The sequence below is a fragment of the Jaculus jaculus genome, chromosome 16 (assembly GCF_020740685.1).
Source record: "Jaculus jaculus isolate mJacJac1 chromosome 16, mJacJac1.mat.Y.cur, whole genome shotgun sequence".
Classification (NCBI taxonomy): domain Eukaryota; kingdom Metazoa; phylum Chordata; class Mammalia; order Rodentia; family Dipodidae; genus Jaculus; species Jaculus jaculus.
Window position 1 is genome coordinate 49,662,824 of NC_059117.1, and position 21,165 is coordinate 49,683,988.

At 44.3% G+C, this 21,165-nt stretch overlaps 1 protein-coding gene across 14 annotated transcripts in view; it reads right to left on the reverse strand.

The window, feature by feature from the left end:
• Window positions 1-21,165, reverse strand: part of Erc2 (ELKS/RAB6-interacting/CAST family member 2) — a 1,023,973-nt gene that overhangs the window by 225,771 nt on the left and 777,037 nt on the right. For 3 of the 14 annotated variants that reach the window (XM_045136013.1, XR_006633831.1, XR_006633830.1), the window contains exon 19: window positions 9,166-9,231. The exons of the other annotated variants lie outside the window; for them this stretch is intronic. In XM_045136013.1, the coding sequence (XP_044991948.1) occupies window positions 9,205-9,231 (27 nt within the window). In that variant the 3' untranslated portion in view covers window positions 9,166-9,204. The remainder of the gene's footprint in view (window positions 1-9,165; window positions 9,232-21,165) is intronic. 14 annotated transcript variants of the gene reach the window in all.

Consider the following 21,165-nt stretch of genomic DNA (forward strand, 5'->3'; position numbering starts at 1 on the left):
CTAGGCATATATCCAAAGGACTCATCTCATTTCCTTAGAAGTACATGCTCAACCATGTTTATTGCTGCTCAATTTATAATAGCTGGGAAATGGAACCAGCCTAGATGTCCCTCAACAGATGAGTGGATAATGAAGATGTGGTTCATTTATACAATGGAGTTCTACTCAGCGGTAAAGAAAAATGAAGTTATGAAATTTGCAGAAAAATGGATGGACCTGGAAAGTATTATACTAAGTGAGGTAACCCAGGCCCAGAAAGCCAAGCGCCACATGTTCTCTCTCATATGTGGATCCTAGCTACAGATGACTGGGCTTCTGGGTGAGAATGAAAATACTTAGTAGCAGAGGCCAGTAAGTTGAAAAGGAGATATAAAGGGTGGAGAAAGGAAGGGAGGAGGATACTTAATAGGTTGTTATTGTATATATGTAATTACAATGATTGTAATGGGGAGGTAATATGATGGAGAATGGAATTTCAAATGGGAAAGTGCGGGGGTGGGGAGGGAGGGAATTACCATGGGATGTATTTTATAATCATGGAAAATGTTAATAAAAATTAAAAAAAAAAAAAGAATTCACCTCCAAGGTCAAGATGGGAAGTCAGGTGTCATCCCACAAAGTGTCCCCAAGCAGCAGAATCCTTAGAATGTGGTGATCTCAGCAGGGACAGCAAGGACCTGTGGCAGTTCCCTCCCCTTCGCTGCCTCCTACACCATCAGGGACTTTGTCTACAGAGCACCCTCCCCACACACGCCCTCATCCCAGCTCACGGCTGGTTCTGCTGGTTTGTTTTGTGCAGTAATAACGGCTAATCCAGGGCTGTGTGCCTGGCCTGGTTTTGTACTCGGAGACAGAATCTCACTGTATTTCCCAAGCTGACTTTGAACTCATGCCGTCACCCAGGCATGTAGTGAGCTTGTGGTGCTCCTGCGTCACACTCCCGAGCACAGTAGCTGGGGTCACCAGGCTTGCTTCTCTGCAGTCTCTGGTATTCAAGTTGGTTTCTTTGCTTTGAGAGTTGGAGGAGCTAGTCTGTCTAGCTGCTGGACTCCAGCCACACTACAAACGTGTCAGCTTTGCACAGCACTGCAATAGTGGGCCGTGATTCTTCTGCTGCTGCTATACAGGCAATTGGGACAGAGTGTGGGTCACAGGCCTGTGTGTGCCTTGGCCAGGCTGGGTGGCCATGTGGGGAGAAGACAGTCCTAGGCCCCTAGTTACCCCTCTGCCCTCTGACAATACCCTCTATGGATTTGACACCCACAGGGGACATCAGGGGCATTCTCAGTCTCTTCCTTTACTGCACCTTCTGGTCCAGGAGTCACTTCTTACCTTCTGTCCCACCTGTACACTTGTCTGTCTGCATCTCTACTACTGCCTTGGGTCTTCAGCATCAACTTCCTCAGATGACAGAAGAGCCTCTGCTTCTGTTCCCATGCCATGAAGATTCAGCCTCTGAAGTGCAGTGAAGGTTGTTCTACAACAGAAAGCCTGGCATGGCCCTGCTCAGCATCCTCCGAGGTTTGCTAGCATCTAAACTTTCTACCATGCTCTTAGTAGCCCCATGTGCTCTGGCCCTTTCCCCACCTCTGTTTTGTGCTCTGTCCAGAGTTCTGGTTTCCCTGAAGCTTTCCTGCTCCAGCTGTCTGTGCGCTTGCCTGTAACTACTTCCCAAGTACACACTGGGACACCTCCTCACTCTCCCCTTTTCAAGACTCAGCTTAAAACTCACTTCCTAGCTGGGTGTGGCGGTGCACACCTTTAATCCCAGCACTCTGGAGGCAGAGGGAGGAGGATCACCATGAATTTGAGGCCACCCTGAGACTACATAGTGAATTCCAGGTCAGCCTAAGCTAGAGTGAGAACGTACCTCAAAAGAAAAAAAAAAAAAACCTCACTTCCTTGGGGAGAAGCTCACAGAACATTCCTTCCCTGTTGGGTTCCTCTCATTGATCTTAATGTCTCCCTGGTTTCTATCGAACTATTAATCACTTAGGTTATGTTTCCCTTAAATGCATGGGAAGATTCACATGATAACAAACAAATTGACTTCATTCATTATTATTCTCCCAGCATCTAACCAAGAACTTAACTTTCTGATGAAAGAATGGATAGATGAACAAATAAGTGGATGAATGACTAAAAATTAAAGCACCAGGCTGGGGAGATGGCTCAGCAGTTAAGGCACTTGCCCACAAAGCCAAAGGACCCAGGTGTGATTCTGTAGGACCTACAGCCAATGCACACGGTGGCACCTGCGTTAGCAGCTAGAAGCTCTGGCATGCCTGTTCTCTACCTGCCTCTTTCTCTCTCTTAAACAAACAAATAAATAAATAAAAATATTTTTAAATGCTAGTAGCCAATGGCTTACGGGGCTGATATATAAAATCATTAGCCACAGGATCCATGTTGCAAGGAAGCACGTGTTGGTTTCCGTAGAAGCGTGTAAGAAAACTTCCTGACGAGAATGCGCTGGGGGCTTGTTACAGTCAAGTTCACATTGCTGGCAGAAATCACCCAACCAAGTGCAGTTTTGGGGAAAATGGGGTTTATTTTGGCTGACAGACATGAAGGGAAGCTCCATGACGGCAGGGGAAATCGATGGTGTGAGCACAGAGGGGACACTCCCTCTCGGCCAACATCAGGTGGACAACAGGAACAGGGGAGGGTGCCAAACACTGGCAAGGGAAACTTGCTATAATACTCATAAGCCCCCCCCCCCCAACAATACAGTGCCTCTAGGAGGCATTCATTCTCCAATCTCCATCAGCTGGGAACCTAACATTCAGAACTCCTAAGTTTATGAGAGACACCTGAAACAAACCACCACACTCTCCCTTGGCACCCATAAACTGATAACCATATATGACATAAAATACAATGCATTCAGTCCAATTTCAAAAGTCCCAGTAGTTATTATCAACCTTAATGATGTTCAAACATCCCCATAATCCAATCCAAGGTCTTTCAACTGAGCCATAATACCAAAAAAATATCCCTAAACACCCATAATGGCACAAAATAATCAAACTGCAAAAGATGGCACTGGGCATAAGGAAGAAATATTCAACCACTACAAGATTTAAAAGAAGCAGGGCAAACATCAAACTCTGTAGCTTCAAGTCTAACAACTCTAGTCAGTGACAACTCTCCAAATTCGATAATTCTAACCAGAAATGAGTCTCTGGGTTCCTATTCTGCTCGTCTTACTCACAGTCTACAGGCTATTCACATCCTGGAAAACTTCATCCAGGGCCGGCAGCTCTCCTTAGCAGCTATTTCGTGGTCCTGGCATCTCCATTGGGTCTCCACTGCAACTCATGGTTCATCCTCACAGCTCCATTGGGTCTCCATGCAGACATGCAGCAAACCTGCTTCACACTGTCCATGGCCATTTCCAAAACATAAGACTGCATTGAAAACTCAATGACCCTCTCTTTCCTGCTTTTCTTATACTCTACAATACTAGGTAGGGTGCCAATTTATTAATCCAGGGGGGAATAAAGTAGACTCTGAAGAGTAGGACACTCCTTGAGTACTCAGGACCATTCAAAAGAATTTACATTCTTCCCGTTATCCCAGTACAGGTCAGCTGGTCCAATCTCTCAATTACAGAACACACAGAAGTTTCTGCCCAAAGATTTCATTTCTGCACCATATCCCTCTGCTCACACCAGTCCATTTCTACACGAAGCAACCCTGCACAAATTCTAAAGACGGGCATAACTGCAAGCCTCTCACAACATCTGCTTCTAGCCCAGTCCAGACACAGCTCTTTCTCCCCCTCACAAGCCCAACCTCACAGCCCACAGCTCTTATGGCATTCAAGTCTTTCAACTCTGACCAGAGTGGTCCAGCAACCTGTATTTACAGCACCACAAGGCCTCTCTTAGGCCCAGGTTTCAACTCCTTCCATGTTCCTCTTGAAAATCAGCTCCAAAAGGCCAAATCCACACAGGTATCTAGCAGCAACCTGGGCACCAACATTCCTGTTGCAGTCAGGTTCACATTGCTAGCAGAAATCACCTGACCAAGAGCAGCTTTTGGGAACAAAAGGGTTTATTTTGGCTTATGGACTCAAGGGGAAGCTCCATCATAGCAGAGGAAAATGATGGCATGAGCACAGGGTGGTCAAAATACATTATGCAGGGGCTGGAGAGACTGTTTAGTGGTTAAGGCGCATGCCTGCAAAGTTTAAGGACTCAGGTTTGATTCTCCAGGTCCCATGGAAGCCAGATGCACATGGTGGTGCATGTGTTTGGAGTTCATTTGCAGTGGCTAGAGGCTGTGGTATGCCTATTCTCACTCACTCTCTACCTCTGTCTCCTGATTTCTGACTCTAATAAATAAATAAAAAAATAAGTTTTAAAAAAGTAAAAAAAATACATTATGTACATGTATGAAAATTGTCAATGTTAAAGTTAAAAAGGAAAAACAAAACTTCTTCTATGTCTGAATAGTCTACCTATGTGCTTGTGTCATATAGCTCTGATTTTTGTGCATGCATGTGTATCTATGTACGATGGGGTGTAGTAGGTGTGGCATATACCCCTGTGTGCATCCACGTGCGGGGCGGCCAGAGGAGATTCTTGGGTACCTTTATCCAGCATGCAGCCCTGTACTCCCATGAGACAATGTCTCTCCCTCAACCTGGAGCTGCTAATAATTTTCTGTCAGCAAGCGCCAGCAATGATCTGGTCGCTGCCTCCACCCCCAGCATCTCCACAGGCACGTGTGGCATTGCTCAGCATTTTACAAGGGGTATTCGAACTGAAGCAGCCTCAGGCCTCCCCAGACCGTCATGCTTACACAGTAAGCGCTCTTAACCACTGAGCCATCTCCCCACCCCTAATTCTTCATTTTTATCAGGATACATCTACTAGCATCACAGCCCCACACCAGAACTTGGACAGCCCCATGTGTATTTTGTTTTCAATCAATCAGTTCCTAAAATTTGCTTATGCTTTCAATCAAGAGTGACATTCCTTCTTAGTGGTTGACAAAATAAAAGTGGCCATACGTTCTGTGTCTGCTCAATGGTAAGACTCAAAGGCAAGAGATCAGACATTCAATGTCAAAGCAGATGTAGCTTCATGTCTCATAAAGTACCTTGATTTCTTCTCTTCTTGAGGTTCCCAGACTAGGAAGCCCTAGAAAAATACCTTCATTCAACAGAGATGAAGAGTTATTTGTTGATACAAAGCATAGCCACATCAAGCAGGTTTTCCCTAACAAAGTTCTAGAAAATGGATAGCTGCTTACTCTGCCTCTTGCAAAGCAAGTAGAAGATACAGTTGAACCTCTAGACACACATTTTCACACTCAAAAGTTTGTGTGTTGGGGGCGATAAAGCCAGTGGCTGCAGGCACACTTCCCAGATGCCTGTGAGGACAGCAGCTGGCTGGAGATGTGCTCCTATGGAGCGTCAAAAGGGAAACCAGAAGAACAGGGCAGGCACAGTTAGTCTCAGGCACAGAATGCAGGTAAATTGAGTCAATGGCGGTCAGAGCCATCAGGGGAAGTCAGACTGTGTGAGTCCATAGCAAGTTCTAGCAGCCCAGATGATGTAGTATATGGGACTATGCAAATGTAAAGGTAGTGTATCCTTGGGAAGTATCAGCTTCACAATGGAGAGCTGGTGAAATGGCTTGTCATTAGGGCACTTGCCTGCTAAGGACCCAGGTTTTATCCCTCAGTACCTACATAAGCCAGATGCATATGGTGGTTCATGCAGCTGGAGTTTGTTTGCAGTGTCTACTGGCCCTGGTATGGCCATTTTCCCCCCCTCTCTGTTTCTCTATCTGTCTCTCTCTCTCTCTCAAATAAAAATAAAATATTAAAAAAGAGTTGCACAGTGGAGACGAGGGATTTAAACTAAAGATGGAGCCCTGCCTTGCTACGTGCACTGGACCTAGAAGAGCACAGACCGAGGGCTGATGCATGCTCGGCGTGGCTATAAGGTTTACAAGTGAGCAAGGCTGGTTCTAGGGACCACTGGCAATTTTGCGAAAAGCAAACATCTCCTCCCACCCAAGCCCTCTACCTTGCTTTCTGAGGCTACCACCCTTGAATGATCACAAGGAGACAAAGAAATCATGCCTGGGCCTCGATTTTGCAAGTGGAGGAGCTGGCGGGGGTGTTATGCTAATTCCAATTTCTTCTAAATTTTAGAGTGACTTCCTAAATTATTATTCATTTCAGTGCCGGGGACTTCTGATCCAAGGGAAGCCTTCTGATGCTGTTATGAGCATATAACCAATGCCTAGTTTAAAAAAAAGCATGTTGTAATATTTCTTTTATAAGGGCTATAAATTAAAATAGTTAATTTTTAATGAGTACTCTTATCCATCTTTACTTATAAATGTAATGTCTCCTTAGGCCTCAGAGATTGTAATACAACTTGAAACATGCAATAGTTACCCAAAAATAGAAGATTCCCCAGTATCTCATTATTTAAATCCTTAAAGATAGGGGTTTTAAGGTCTGAGGATATCTGAGTCAACTTGTTTAAAGGAGTCGTAAAGGGAGATAAGTAGTTTTCTTCAGAAGCCTATAAAATTTATGACAATGTATTAAAGTAGGATTATATATCTGCTAATTTTCTGAGGATGATTGTTTTCTGGGGTGCGTGACGTTTGGGGAATTCAGAGAGAAACAAGGGGACAGGGCTTGGTGCCAATCTGTAGATGTGCTTTGAGCAAGGCAAGCTCTGTCTATGAGGCCTTTAGGGCTAGTTTTATCCAAAGGGTGATGTGGAGCTCACACTTAAGGGGACAGCAAATCGGATGTCCCGAATGGCGTGAAAGAACAGGTAAAATATCCTTATCATTTAAGAGGAGACGCACACAGCCTTGGGCTCTAACCCACACTTCAGGCAGGAGTGCTTCATTAAGCAGGAGTGAAGCTTCTCAAAAGAACGCCTCAACGCATGCGATTTCCCTTCTGCACTACTTATGCCTTGCACATTTGGGGCAAGAATCACATGTTCATTTTTCTTTAAATTTTTATTTGCAAGGAGAGAGAGAGAGAGACAGAGAGAGAGAGAATGGGAGCACATGGGCCTGTAGCAGCCACAAACATCAGATGCATGCACCACTTTGTGCATCTGGCTTTACGTGGGTACTGAAGAATTGAGCCCTGGTCATTAGGCTTAGCAGGCAAGCACCTTACTGCTCAGTCATCTCTCCAGCCCTCATACTCGTTTTGTAAAAAGTGTTAAAAATGCTCTCTTCTTACTTAATATCTTTGATCAATTTACACTATTTTATCAGCTGTCCTCTATCAGCCAAGACAATGTTTTCCACTTTCACGTTTCTGCCCCCCCCCACCACCACTGGAGATAGGGAAAGTATCAGGGTTCTGACCTTTCACCACAGGGTGGGGAGGGGCATATTTGGCACCCCCACTTCCTCGTGCTGACAAGATTTCCTGTGGAACTGCTCTCCATCTAGAATGCCTATGCCAGCGCTGCCTCCTCTCTGCCCAGGCAGGAGAGCAGGAGGCCTTAGGGAGGCAGAGAAAGAGAAGGAAGGAGAGAATGGGTGTGCCAGGGCTTCCAGCCACTGCAAATGAACCCCAGAGGCACACACCACCTACGAATCTAGCTTATGTGGGTTCTGGTAATCGAACCTGGGTCTTTTGACTTGGAGGCAAGTACCCTAACCACTAAGCAATCTCTCCAGCCCATGCTATGCAATTTTGCTGTTTAAAGATGTTCTACCTGAAAACAGGCACCCATGGGATTCTTTACCCTACTACCAAAACCACCTGATACCCAAGGGCAAAATACATCAGTTATCCTTTAACATTTGTAGGGTGCTATATGAAAATAAGGTTTGAAGAAGGTCACATACTTCCTCGGCACTGTAATATTTCATATTTTCCCTAGTCAGAGAATTGCATGTGGAATACTTGTGACAAGAAAACAATTACTTTAGCACAAAGTCTGCCACACTCTTCATTCTGAACAAAATGTCATGCGCCCGTATTCCCTCCTCATCTTCCTGTGGCTGGTCAGAGGTGGGGGTGCGGGCGCACGGGGGAAGGCAGCACCAGAATGGAAGGAGGAAGGAGCGAAGGTTAGTCGTGCCCACACGCACTGCAAATCTTCACTTTGCCTTTATTTCATCCTAGTGAGGAAAAGTATCCACAGTAATTTAAGTTTCCCATTACTGACATATCAAGCCATCAAGTTCAATGGCATATCCATGTCACCATAGGGGCACTCAACTCCGGAGCACTGTGACCTGTGGTGTACGTCCACAGTATGCGGGAGCAGAGTGAAGCCTCCAGCAGAAGCTCTAGAGTTCGACGTTTCAGGAATAACTATGTGGCCATGGCGTGTACACCTACTCAGCGTTATGCACAAACTGATATGAAGGGTGGGTTCTTAACAGCTAAAATCAGCTTTTAAAGGAGCAAAAAACCCTCTATAATATGAAAGGTGTACAATTATTAATGCAAAGTTTCTTAGAAGACAAGTTTTCATCAAAACAACAGATAAAAATACTACTAAGGCCTGCATAAAGCAATCCATCTATTCCAATTCACCCAAAGAGGGACAGTTCCCCATTCACCATTACTATGCCTTGATCCTGTGTTCTCTTCACAACTGCCCATTAAACAGGCTGCTTAGAGATGACAGTTTCAACTACACGAAGATATACACTTTTATTTTCCTGATTCCTTGCCAAACATTTGACATAGCCAGAAGGTACGTGAGAGAGTCTCACCACACTGGCGTATCTGGTAAAATCAAGCAGTTGGCTGAAAACCACTACTGGAGAATTGTGACAATTTCTGCATCCACAGTCATGCTTTTTTTTTTTTTTTTTTTTTTTTTTAAATATGTGTGAGTCCTACTAAGGGCATAGTTTACAACACCTTAGATAAAACAGAGACATTGGAATCGTGCTAAACCCACCCAGCAAGGCAGAGCAACAATGTGGTCGGGGAGGGGTGGCAGGTGGGATGGAGGGGAGCTCTCTGGGAATGGGGCGGGGCGTGGACATCCTGCACTCGCAGGACACAGGAGCAAGCACAGGGCACACCACAGATGTCGGTGAGCACAGTGGAGGCACACACACACAGCACAGCACTAGGATGCAATCATTTCTTTTTTTTTTTTTTTTTTTTAGAAAAATGATAGAAAAGATGGTTTCTCACCCCTCAAAACAAAACTGGAACTTTGGTCTACAGGCCCGGCTATGCCCATATTCCCTCCTCGTCATCCTGCGGCGGGCCGAGGTGGGGGGCACAGAGAGGAGGCAGCACCAGAATGAAAGAAGAGAAGGTTAGTCACACACACAGGTATCGCAAAGACACATGAATCACCACTCTGCTTTTCAAGGACAAAAAAAACCCCAAATCTATAGTAACTTAAGTTCCACATCACTTACTTGTCAAATGCATAACCAAGTTTTGTATCTATGGCAACCCCCACACAAAAACATTCCACCCGCTCAAGCTCTGACTCTGTCAAGATTGGATTAGAAGATTAAAATTAGTCTACATTAGCAGATGATTATTTTTTGGAAAGCATGCAAGCTGAACTGCTTGTGTCTAAGGAGTGGATTAAACTTTTTAAGTAAGCAGAGAAGTAATTATAGTAATCAAACACCCTTAATTTCTCTTAAGCTTAAAGTGTCAATAAAAGCTGAAGAAGTACTAAAAAAAATCCAGGACTCCGTCTCTGCGGGTGGAAAACGCTTTTCAGCATGCGGCAATTCACGACGATCATTTAACAAAGGTCCAAACCTTCTGTCGTCCTACTTGTCAGGCTCTGTCTGGCACTGCAAAGCGGAGGGTAAGGGGGCCATGGGGTGACCGGTTGTGCCCTTGCAGTCACGCAGTTTAAAAGAAAGAGAGCCGACTTTCAAGTGGGCAGAATGCTTGCAGAAAGGACACTGCTAGCTACGGACAAGCTCATGCTGTCCAAAGTCCTGTTGAAAACGTTCCTACAATGGCCCTGACCACTTTCTTCTCCTAGTGGAGCGCGCCACAGGCAGGAACATCGAATCCTTGAAGACAGAAAGGACGTGCACTACGGCAAACTCCTCGGAGAGAGCACGGGACCCTGCTCACAGGATGGGCCTAACAAGGGCACCTAAGGTCTGTAGTCTGGTCTCACACATAATTTGAAAGGAGAGTCATTTAATAAATCCCAAGAGAAAACAGATTTTTTTTTCCATAATTTGTTTCTTTGTTTTGAAAACCAGGAATAAGAAAAAAAATGGCTGGAATGTTTACTCACAATTGGCCCCATACTACTTAAGTGTTGTATTATTAGGTTGAGTCACAAGAAAATGCCATTATCTGACTGCTTTTGATCTTGAAAACAGCAATGTCATAGAGTTCATTGGCCAAGGTACTATTTATCTACTTGTGAATTTAGATGTTTGAACTGATACCCGACATAATTTCCCCCCTTTGTATGTCTGTATTGAATGCATTTAATAGTATTCTTCTGAGAAGAGGCCCATAGAATTCAGCGAACTGCCAAAGAAGTCAGCGCCCCACAATCTAACAACCCCAGGTCTTGAGTCAGTTAAGGGATTTACAGAATCTGAACTGGACAAGCCAGTATGAATGTTGACTGCACAGGTTAGATAGGAATATTCTGGCAAAAGAAACTCTCTGTGTTTGTTTATTATTAAACCATCTAGCAGTACACCTCTCTTTTCCCTACATGACTTTGGAAAAACAAATATTCATATCCATTGAATTTCTCTTTTTCTATGGAAAAGCAAAGCTCACTTTTTTTCATACTAATACAGAGAAGGAAAGTTTACAGTATGGCATCCCAGGGCACTAATAAGTGGGCTTCAGGGGGTGGAACAACGCATGAAATTCATTGCAGAATGCCAGTGGGTATGTGTGTAAATACATTTCTCTGGATAGACGCCCTTGCTTTCATCATGAGCTTTTTAAACTCCGAAGTCACTGTTGTAGGAAAACTCTAGGCACAGAAAGATGACTGTGATTTGCCAGTCACAAAACAAAATTGGAGGCTTTCTCTAAAACGCAGCCCACAGCCCCTGCTGACCACTTCCTAAATGGCTGTAAAATAACTCTGCTTGCAGAGCAATTTATTTCATTTTGCACTTAAGACCCAATAGCACATTTACATGTAGTTTCTTTCAAATCCATTCATATAAGGTTTCAACTTCAAGAAAAAAAAAGGAAAAAAGAAAAGTCAATGCCACCAAAATCTGCCACTGCTTTCTTAACAGTGTGGTGCAATCTAATGCAAATCATTTTTAGCAAATTAAATATATTAAAGCATGGTAATTAATTATGATTGAAACAGACAGGACTTGTAGCTTGAAAATATACACTGCCAATATCACTACTGTTCCTCGTCCACCATAGGAATAAAAAGGAGCTCCCAGATGTCGAGGGTTATTAAAAACCAGATGTTGAGATCGACGTCTTGTATGTCGGTGAATAAAGTAAAGAAGTATGACAGCCCAATATAAACTTTGCTAACATTTAACATGGCAGAGATGTGGATAAATTCCTTTCATGAACTCTGAATATTATGTATTTTTAAGAGTCCTTCACTTTCAAAGCTTAGCAAGTTTTTAGGAGAAAAAAAAACAGAGAGGGAATTGGTGGCCATTTCTGGTCTCTCTTGCCTTCAAAGAGCAAATACAAGTTGACCCTCATCAGTCAGTGACTTGGGTCAGAATGAGTGTCCACTTGGGGAATAAAAATCAACATGCAGAAGCTAATCAGAGAGGAGGCTGCAAACATTCCAAACATGTGCAGCTGTCTCACTGTCTCATTGCCTGCCTCTCTTTATGCAAATAGTAATTTCTCAGCAACCGTACTCCACAAAAATGTAAATCTGAAGATCAAAATCATAAGATCCCCCTCCAAAAAAAAAAAAGAAAGAAAGAAAGAAACAGATAAGGGCCCTTGATCCCTAACTTCATGCCAAGTTATTTAGAAACACTTGGAGTTTTTTTAAAATGCATCTATCTACCAGGCTTGGGACAGTCTGCAAGCCTTTTGTCTTGGTCTCTGCTCTATTCTGTGGGGGGTTTTCTGGACTCTGCCTGGTGTTTGATCCCTGCTATATCCTTTGTAAGTCATTGCTTGACCAAAAGTTGCCAAAATATCTGGTTGGGAAGAAGCCTCTAGTCCATTGATCATCTGTTTGCTGTTGTCCACAGCACCTGAGGCTGGGAACATCCACAATGAGCCAAAGCCTGGAGCACAGAGACCACAGCACAAGAGCAAGCTCCAAGGCGGAGGGGGCTTAACCATCAAAGGGCCCCAGGATGTCTCTACAGCTCAGAGGACAGGCAAGAGGCCTTGATGGAGATCCTAACAGGCCAGACAATGATGAGCCCTAATGGGATTCTCTAAATACTGAGATAAAACGAAATTCCTTCCTGGATGGGCAGCCCACTGTGGCTCTGTTGGTGACAAGATCTAGAAACACAGGAACTAAGTCATTGATGACAAGTCAAGAGACTTGCTGTGCTGGAGAGCACTTATTAACCCCAGAAAAGAAGTTCTGAACAGAGCTCCAGGACCTAACATGACAACCAGCCAAGAAGGAGCCTTTAATCGGCATCTATTTTGAAATCCTGGGTATAGTCAGCAGGCAAAGCCAAGCCTGTATAATTGTTTTTTTTCAAAAGCACCTGTATTCTTTTAGAATTGTTAATCTGATTTTTTTTTAAGTGGAGGATTAAGTTTCCAGTAAGGATCTCATTGCCCTATAAAGGAGGTTACAATCAAGAAAATGTCCCCCCTTTTTGGTGGTGGTGGTGGAGTGTGTGTGTGAATGCAAGCTCATGCATACCATGGTGTGTGTGTATGTGTGTGTGTGCATGCGGGCATGCGTGCGTGTGTGTGTGTGTTGGTCCTTTCTTTCTACCTTGTTTGAAGCAGACCCTCTCATTTCATGGTTCACTGTGCTATGCTTGCTAGATTAGCTGGCCCATAAGCTTCTGGATAATTCTTTTGTCTCTGCCCCTCTTCTTCACCTAGGCGCGCTGGGGTGCTAGCGTCTGGCTTTCCATGAGTTCTGGGAGGCTAAGACAAGTGCTTTAATCACTGGGTGAGCCATCCTCCCTAGTTCCGTTCATCAGCTCATTGCCTCTGTGAGAATTTATCCAGTCTCTGCCTAGAAGTCAGCCTGGCTTCTTGGTGAGAAGGCAATGCAATTCAGCATGGACAGTCTCTGGGACCACCCTCCCCTTGGCTTCAGTTCATAGCTTCTTTGAAATTTCAAGCCCCCAGGACTCCATTACCCTGGCTGTGCAAGTCCAAAAGCAGGGCTACCGTATGTGCCCTGAGCCTGGGTTCCAGAAAAGCAAATCTTGGCATTTCCTCTGTGGTGTGTGTGAGTGTGGAAAAGAGAGTCAAGGAACCTCACCAACACCCCAAGTTTGCTCCTAGGTTTGAATTCAAATCATTCCACTTGAAACTGCTCATTTTTCTTATTTTTTATGATTTATTTATTTATGAGAGAGAGAGAGAATATGGGTATGCCAGGGCCTCTAGCCACTGCAAACTGAAACCAGATGCATGCATGCACACCATGTGCAACTGGCTTATGTGGGCTCTGGGGAATTGAACCTGGGTCCTTAGGCTTCACAGGCAAGTACCTTAAACTACTAAGCCATCTCTCCAGTCCTGCTCATCTTTTAAATGTCTCTCTTCTTTCTTGCCCATGAATGCTGAGCCTTAGCCCATAAATGGGTGTCTCTGACTAGTTGGTGGGGTCAGATATGATTATAACTCATGTGGGGCTTGTATTTGTTTCAACCTGTGAGGCCCACAGGCAGACATGTTCCCACAGATTCAGAAATTCCCCATGAGGTGCAGTCATCTACTTCCTCTTCCACGTAGGTATGAATGTCATCTTCTTCAAGATGAGGTCTAGAGACACCACATGTAGCCACACTTCTTTTTAGGTCAAAGGGAGTGCTGATGGCCTCAGACACAGGTGTCAGATGACTTTTTGTACAGATGTGGGAAGGGGGAGCACAGAGGAAAGTGGGGTAAATCACAGCTGGGAGGTGTAGAGCCAAAGTCAAATTCTGGTCTGCTTTAAGTGTATATGAGAGCACGTTTCTACCTCCACTAGAGCAGAAGCCACAGAGAAAAGAACTCATTTGGTTCCCTCACAGTTCAGGTGGGTTCTCCTTAACTGAGCTCTCAGCTACCCTGGATCCTGCATTTCTCTCCTGCCACGCTGTGATGATGTCCCGGTTGGAGGAGGATGCCACAACCTAAGCTGAGTCCCCTTGGCTCTCAGAAGAAGAATGGGCTCCTCGGAGGCCAATGGGAACTGCTCATATGGATGCATCAATAGCACCTCATCAATTTTCTTTTAATGTCCCCAAGGGGAAAGGCAGCCCTTCCATTTCCTCCACACCTCCTCACAAGTTCTCAGAAATGGGAGCTTAAGAAACTACATAGTTACTCATTTCTAGATGAGTGACTATTCAGGGTTTGCTCTCGTTCCTTTACAATGAATGATCTGAGAGAATGCAGACTACCAAAGTTGCCTAGGCTCAGCAAGATCGTGTTGCACATTCTTTTCCTCAGAATTTTTCAATTCTTCTATTGTACCAGCTACACCCTAGCTTATTCTTCTCACCTCAACTGGTCAAAGCTGAAATTTCACTGGCTGAGTGAGAACCGGCTGGCAAGGACGACATGTTAGACACACGGGGCCTTTCTCAGGGGAGCGACACAGTGGACAGTGGCTGGCATCTGGGGTGGCACTTCACAGCAGGCCTGAGGCAGGTCGGCCATCTTTGCTAAGACAACTTTGCTGAGCTCCTGTGAATGGTGTAGATGCCATGGCGCCAGGCTTCCCCCTCATATTTAAACACAGGATCCTTAGATATTTCCTCAATGTTTTTTTTGTACTATCGTTGCAGGACGACTTAGAGGAATTACTTCTTTATGCCCTTCAATCAAAGGAAATTGGGACAAGCCAGTTTCTGGTGAATAGAATCAGTTAAGGCTCAAGAAGAAACTGCCAGAAGGCTCTACATTGGCCAGTAATATTGGTTAGGAGCTCAGAGTGAACATCTGCTAAAAGCTGAGCCACTGCCAGATAACCATAAAAAGGGGTGGGAGTGAAGACAGGCTTTATTTTTGCCCCTCTTCCACCAGTCATTAACACCTGGCTTTGTAAAACACCGTGAAAATTGTGTTTTTAGCATGATTCTAGTCCTGCCATATCCTGGCTGGTGGGCCATGGTATCTAGCTCCTTAACTTTTCATTTCCTCAGTTGCATAAGGCATAAAGTTGGGTCGGAGGTGAAGAGATAGCTTATCAGTTAAATGCACTTGCTTCCAAAGCCTGAAGGCCTAGGTTTGATTCCTGGTACACACGTAAAGCTAAATGCACAAAGTAGTGCATGCATCTGGAGTTTGCAGTAGCAGGAGGCCCTGGTGTTGTACCCATTCTCTCTCCCTCTCTTTTCCCTCCTGTTTTCTTTCCCTCCTATCTACTTGCAAATAAATAAATATAATTTTAAAAGTAATAAAGTGGAACCCATGCTGGCTCATAGGGTGCGGTGAGTATTAAAGTATAAAGTGTGATGTGAGGAAGAAAATTAAACTACTTTGCAGCTGTTAAAAGCTTAACTGAGCTCACAAATGGTAGCCTCCAAGTTTTTTATTGTGTATTCCAACAAATTGCCTGCCTGCACATTAGTGCCAATTGCAAAATGACATGTATGAAAATAACTTCATAGTGCATGTAATCACTGTTCAGTATTTTAGTTGATTTATTTAATGATATTTAAAACTAGAGAGTATTGAGACCATGAATAGATGCCCAAATCAGTGTTGAAAGTGCTATTGCTCTGTAAGGTGTTTTATTTTTAAATAACTTTGAGAATTGTAGGCAGGTGCAGTGCATACTGACAGTATGTTTCAAGCCCCCCTTTTTCTGCTTTTCCCTTATCTTTGAAGAGCTGTAAGTGCCTGGAGTATGTAAGTCAAACATAATCCTTCTTACATCACTTCAAGAGAAAAAAAATGGGGCAATGGTGTTTAGCAATATAAAATAGATTTCCTTGCTTCCTAGCACTTCAAGGTTGGTCACCCCCTTTCAATGGGGGAGCTGACATGCTGCCTGTTAGACAAATGTGACTGGATTAAAGCAGCAAGTTGAAAAAGAATTGAGCCTCTGATGTTGCCTAGCCTAGTTCCACCTACAGGCTAGGGAGGTTCAGGCTATGTCTGAAAACCTTGTTGACTCAAAAGACTACAACAAATCTCTTAATGAAGCATGAATGCTGCAAACAATGTGAGAAAAAGAAAGTGGGGGATAGCCCTACTGTACAGTAAGTCTGGAATCCTTAGTAGATCTTTTCTAAACAGAGGTCCCTGAACTATCAGCAGCCTTGTCCTTCCCCATGTGAAGATCCTCCCTCCAGGGCTGATCAATGCATCCTCCAGTGCTTGCACAGCAATTAACAGTGTGCCCAGATTAAAGAGCTTCAGGAATAACCTGCCCACCTATAAACCAGCACCCCAATTCCTGCACACAGCCTCCTATACTGTGACCTGAAGCTGGCTGAGTGTGTGATCACTAGCAGAGGAAGGAAGGAGTTGAATTCTTCCCACAAGGGCAGCTTAGGCATTTGTCCCCATTTTCAGTTTCCACTTTTTAAAACAGGCAAACAGATAGGCTGCCGCCTTTAGTTCCTAACAGGGAGAAATCACACAGGCCCTTTTCCTCATTTTTCTCGTGGCCTCGGGGAGTTCTGATATCCCTTGGGGAGACTGGAAAAAGCGAAGTGTGTGCTTTGTATTCCAAGTACTTCGTCCGCAGCCTGTGAAGATTTAAATATGGCTTCTTCCAGTCTTTTGGGGACCAGAGAGAGAAGAAAGTGGCTCAGATTTACTTCCACAGGTGTGCAGAGATCGTCACTGGTTCCAGCTCTGGAAGGTCAGGCCCACGAGTGGCAGCAGTGGAATCTCTGAACCCCTTCTCCACCCAGTGTCTGCGTCAACGAGGGGGATTTTAGAGGCCTTATCTCTACATGAAGCAAGGCTTCCTCCAGAAAGTGGGTGTGGAATCAGATGGGCAGTGCATAACAATGAAAGAAAGAAGAGCAGAAAGAGTAATAGAAGGACAGAAAGAAAGGAATAAAAGAGGGAAGGAAGAAGAAAGAGAAAGGAAAGAAAGTACGAAGAAAGAAAGGAAGGATAGAAGGAAGGAAGATAGGAAAAGTTTCACCATCTTTGATTTTTCTGGCAAGCTGTAGACATAATTTTAGATAAAAACTGTCATTAAAAGCCTAGATATATAACTTTTCTTATCAGGTGACTGCCATGTAAAACTAGAACTTATTGGGTCTCTGTTTTGTTTCTCTCTCTTTTATCTAACTTTTGTAACTACACTTCAGTAACATCTCCTACACAGTGGCTATCTTCTACATGGGAAACATGAAAATACATTTACACACATACACACATACACACACACACACACACACACACACACACACACACACAGGGGGGGGGGGAGGGAGAGATTTGTAGTTAAATATAACCTTGTGAAATTCTGCCATATGTGGAAAAGACCCCATTTCATCTGACACAGAACAATACATGCATGTATACACACAGGATTCTGTGCATACATTTCCCTCACATTCATTTAACCTCAAAACATAGAAGAGACACATTTCTTTCCCTTTTCTAAGCAAAAACTGGGAGCAAGCTGGGCATGGTGGCTCACGCCTTCAATCCTAGCACTCAGGAGGTAGAGGTAGAAAGATTGCCATGAGTTCAAGGCCATCCTGAGACTGTGAATTCCAGGTCAGCCTGAGCTAGAATGAGACCTTACCTTGAAAAACAAACAAACAAACAAACAAACACCACTGGGAGTAACACTGCTATGTAGAGAATTCACTTGTGGGAGCAACGGAGTACATTGTTCATCTGTGAGAATTAAAAGGGTTTCCCTCTGACTAGTCTGCCATTGAAAGTGTTTGGCAAGAGGGGCATCAGTCACTCCATCAAGTATTTCACTGGTGTGGAGGGGATGCAAATGTCTTCAGATAGTTTTCTGAGAAACCCTAGGACAGACAGCTGGGGATGGCTGCCTTCTCTATGGGGATAAAGGGATTCTACCAGGTTCATGTCAACTGCACACACAATGTAAAAGAAAAGCATGCACATTTCACCAGACAGATCTGGGGCCTGCATAATCACCTGGCTTCAGCTAGGATCTAAGTGAGAGACAGCCTGAAGATCCTCTCCCATGAGAATGCTCCAAGGAAGCCTGTTTCTACTCAGGAGCAGTTACCCCAAGCTCAGGTGTGGCCAACATTAGTAGAGAAGAAGGGCAAGAAACCTGGTTTTGCTTTCTGATCTTAATAGAGCCTATGGGTTAGTAGAGAGGATATGTTTGAGGGCCTGAAATTTCAAAATTAAGAGATGATGTGCTGCTGGTAGATCCAGTTCTCTGGGCAGTGACCTCTGTGGAAGAGCCTCGGGTCTAGTCACGGAAATAAGAATCAGATTTCCATAATTTGCTATGACTTGGGTTACTCAGAAAACTCGTATTGTGTGTTCAAATATCATGTGTATACCTTTCCCAGGACTCCCAGAGTTTGGAAAGTAAGCCAAGTGGAAATCTAGGTTTTTCTGGTGTCCGTTGTTTGTTGGCTTATGGCAGAATCACACCTGTAAGCAGAGTCAATGGTAACTTCAGTGTAAAGACAGGAGGGGCATTCAGGCTCTGAGATGTCTGCTGGTACAGACTCTCATAGAACAGCAGAGAAAAGACCAATGGTCACTACTTGTATCTGCAGGGAGATTCTGGAAATTGCCAGGTCGAGTATGTTAAGTATTTTTGGAATCATTTTTGAGGGCAGGATCAGCAGAGAAAGTCCTCCCTTGAAAGGCAAGCATACAAAATGGAAAGCCCAGCTTATCCCAAAGAGCAGCCACCCCCTAAGTGTACTGCTCACCACCCGGCTAAATGGAAGACAGGTTTGACCAATGAAGAGTCCTTCACCTCACTCTGAATGCCAGCTGGACTCCAAGTTCTTGTGTGTGCAGAGGGTTATGGTGAATGTGGGTCCTGCCCAGAGCAGCTCCCCTCACCCTGGCCCAGTCTCTGTGCTACATGAGCATCTCAATCTAGTGGGTCTACAGCAAAAAAAAATTAAGTTTGTAAGAAGCTTTGTTTTCAGTAAAGTGTGGAAACTCAAGTCTATAAATCTTAGCCTTTGGGAAGCTGAGGTGAATGTCTTGCTATTATAAGTTCAAGGCCAGTCTGGGCTAGAGTAAGACCCCATCTCAAAAAACAAAAAGGTGGGGCTGGAGAGATGACTCAGAAGTTAACGAAGTTTGGCTTGCAAAGCCTGATTGCCTGGGTTCAGTTCCCCAGCTCCCACATAAAACCAGATGCACAAAGTATCTCATACATCTGGAGTTAGTTTTCAGTGGCAGGGAGCCCTGGCACACCCAGACTCTCTCTTCCTCTCTGTTTTTCTCAAATAAATAAATAGAATATTTATTAAACAAAAGAGAAAGCTTCATTTTCTTCAGCAAAGAGACAGCAAGAACAGATAAGAGGAAAAGAGAAGAGATGAAGTGGGCCAGGAAAGGTAATAAAGGCTGCAAACAGAGGAAAGAAGGGTGAGAGAAGCTGGGACAAATGGAAAGGAGACAGAAACTGACACGATGACATTCTAACTCAAAATGAGGTACAATGAACTGCAGTTCAGCAGGGAGGAAGCACACTTACATTCTGGAAGAAGCAGGTGTGACTTAATCAGGCAACAAGAAAGCACACCCTCGCACGGCTACGTCTGTAGTGACAGCAGAGAGGCATGCCACCCCCATGCAGCCCTCGAAGGCACGGCACCCACCCGGGGCTGCTGACTTTCAAACTTTGCATTTTGATATCATTAGCTACTTATCTGGATAGCAGCTCTTCACCTGCAACCCGGGGCACTCCCACTTTTTGTTTCCTCCTTCCCAAAGGTACTATGGGGACAGTTCATTCAACATTGATTGAATGCATACTAAGGGAGCCAGGCAGGTGTGAATGTGCTTCACAAGATGTAACCAAGCACAGCAGTGTAAAATTCAACCACTTTTTTCTACAAGCTGTTCCAGTAAGCATTGTATCTCCATACTCCTAAACTATATCTATAGCCCTTCTTTAGAAGTAGGATTTCTTGGAGTAAAAGCAAATATTTCCATTTTAGAAAGCACCTGAAATTGTATTAGTTGTGGCAAAATACACTTAGCATGTCAGTTCTTGTACGTGTGTATATCCAGTCAAAAAAGGAAAAACTGGACAGAAGGTTTTTTCCCTCATCTTGAAAAGGAGCCACCTAGCCGCCATGGTGGCACATGCCTTTTCCCCAGCACTCAGGAGGCTGAGGTAGGACTGCTCTGAGTTCAAGGCTAGCCTAAGACTACATAGGGAATTCTATGTCAGTCTGGGCTACAGCAAGATTCTACTTCAAAAAAATAAAATAAAAATTAAAAAAAGAAGCCATCTACTTTGGAGTTTCTAAGTCCAAAATATTCATGTTCTGAACCACTTAGCTCCCACGTGCACACTAGCATCAGCGTCAGGGGCTTTCTCCGTAAGAAGGCAGTGAGATCGGAGCCCTTAAAAACTGAATCCTCACCCCAAACCCAGTGCAGAAATTAAAGTCCTAGAGCTAGTCACAAGGGGCTGAGCTGGCCTGGAGTGCTGGGCCTGAGGGCTGACTTCACTGTGCCATGAAGTTGTCGTCACTAACTATGGAAACTTCCTAAACTAGTCTAGGGACAATGAAAGTTAAGTGGTGACTACAACAGGAAAGGGTGACTTGGTGTCACTGCTCTGCCTTAAGGCAAGGCAGAGACATAACAAGAGGAGTGATGACAGTACAGAGGACATTGAGGGAAGGCTGAGTGTCCACTTGGCTTTGTAAAATTAATCTTCAAGCCAGGCATGGTGGCACATGCCTTGAATCACAGCACTGGGAAGGCAGAGGTAGGAGGATCCTCGTGAGTTTGAGGCCAGCCTAAGACTACAGAGTAAGTTCCAGGTCAGTCTGAGCTAGAGTGAGCCCATACCTCCCCCAAACTAAAAACAATATAAATCTTCATAACCCCAAATAAAAATCACTGATGTGCTTAATGTTTCATTTACTCTGGCCTTTG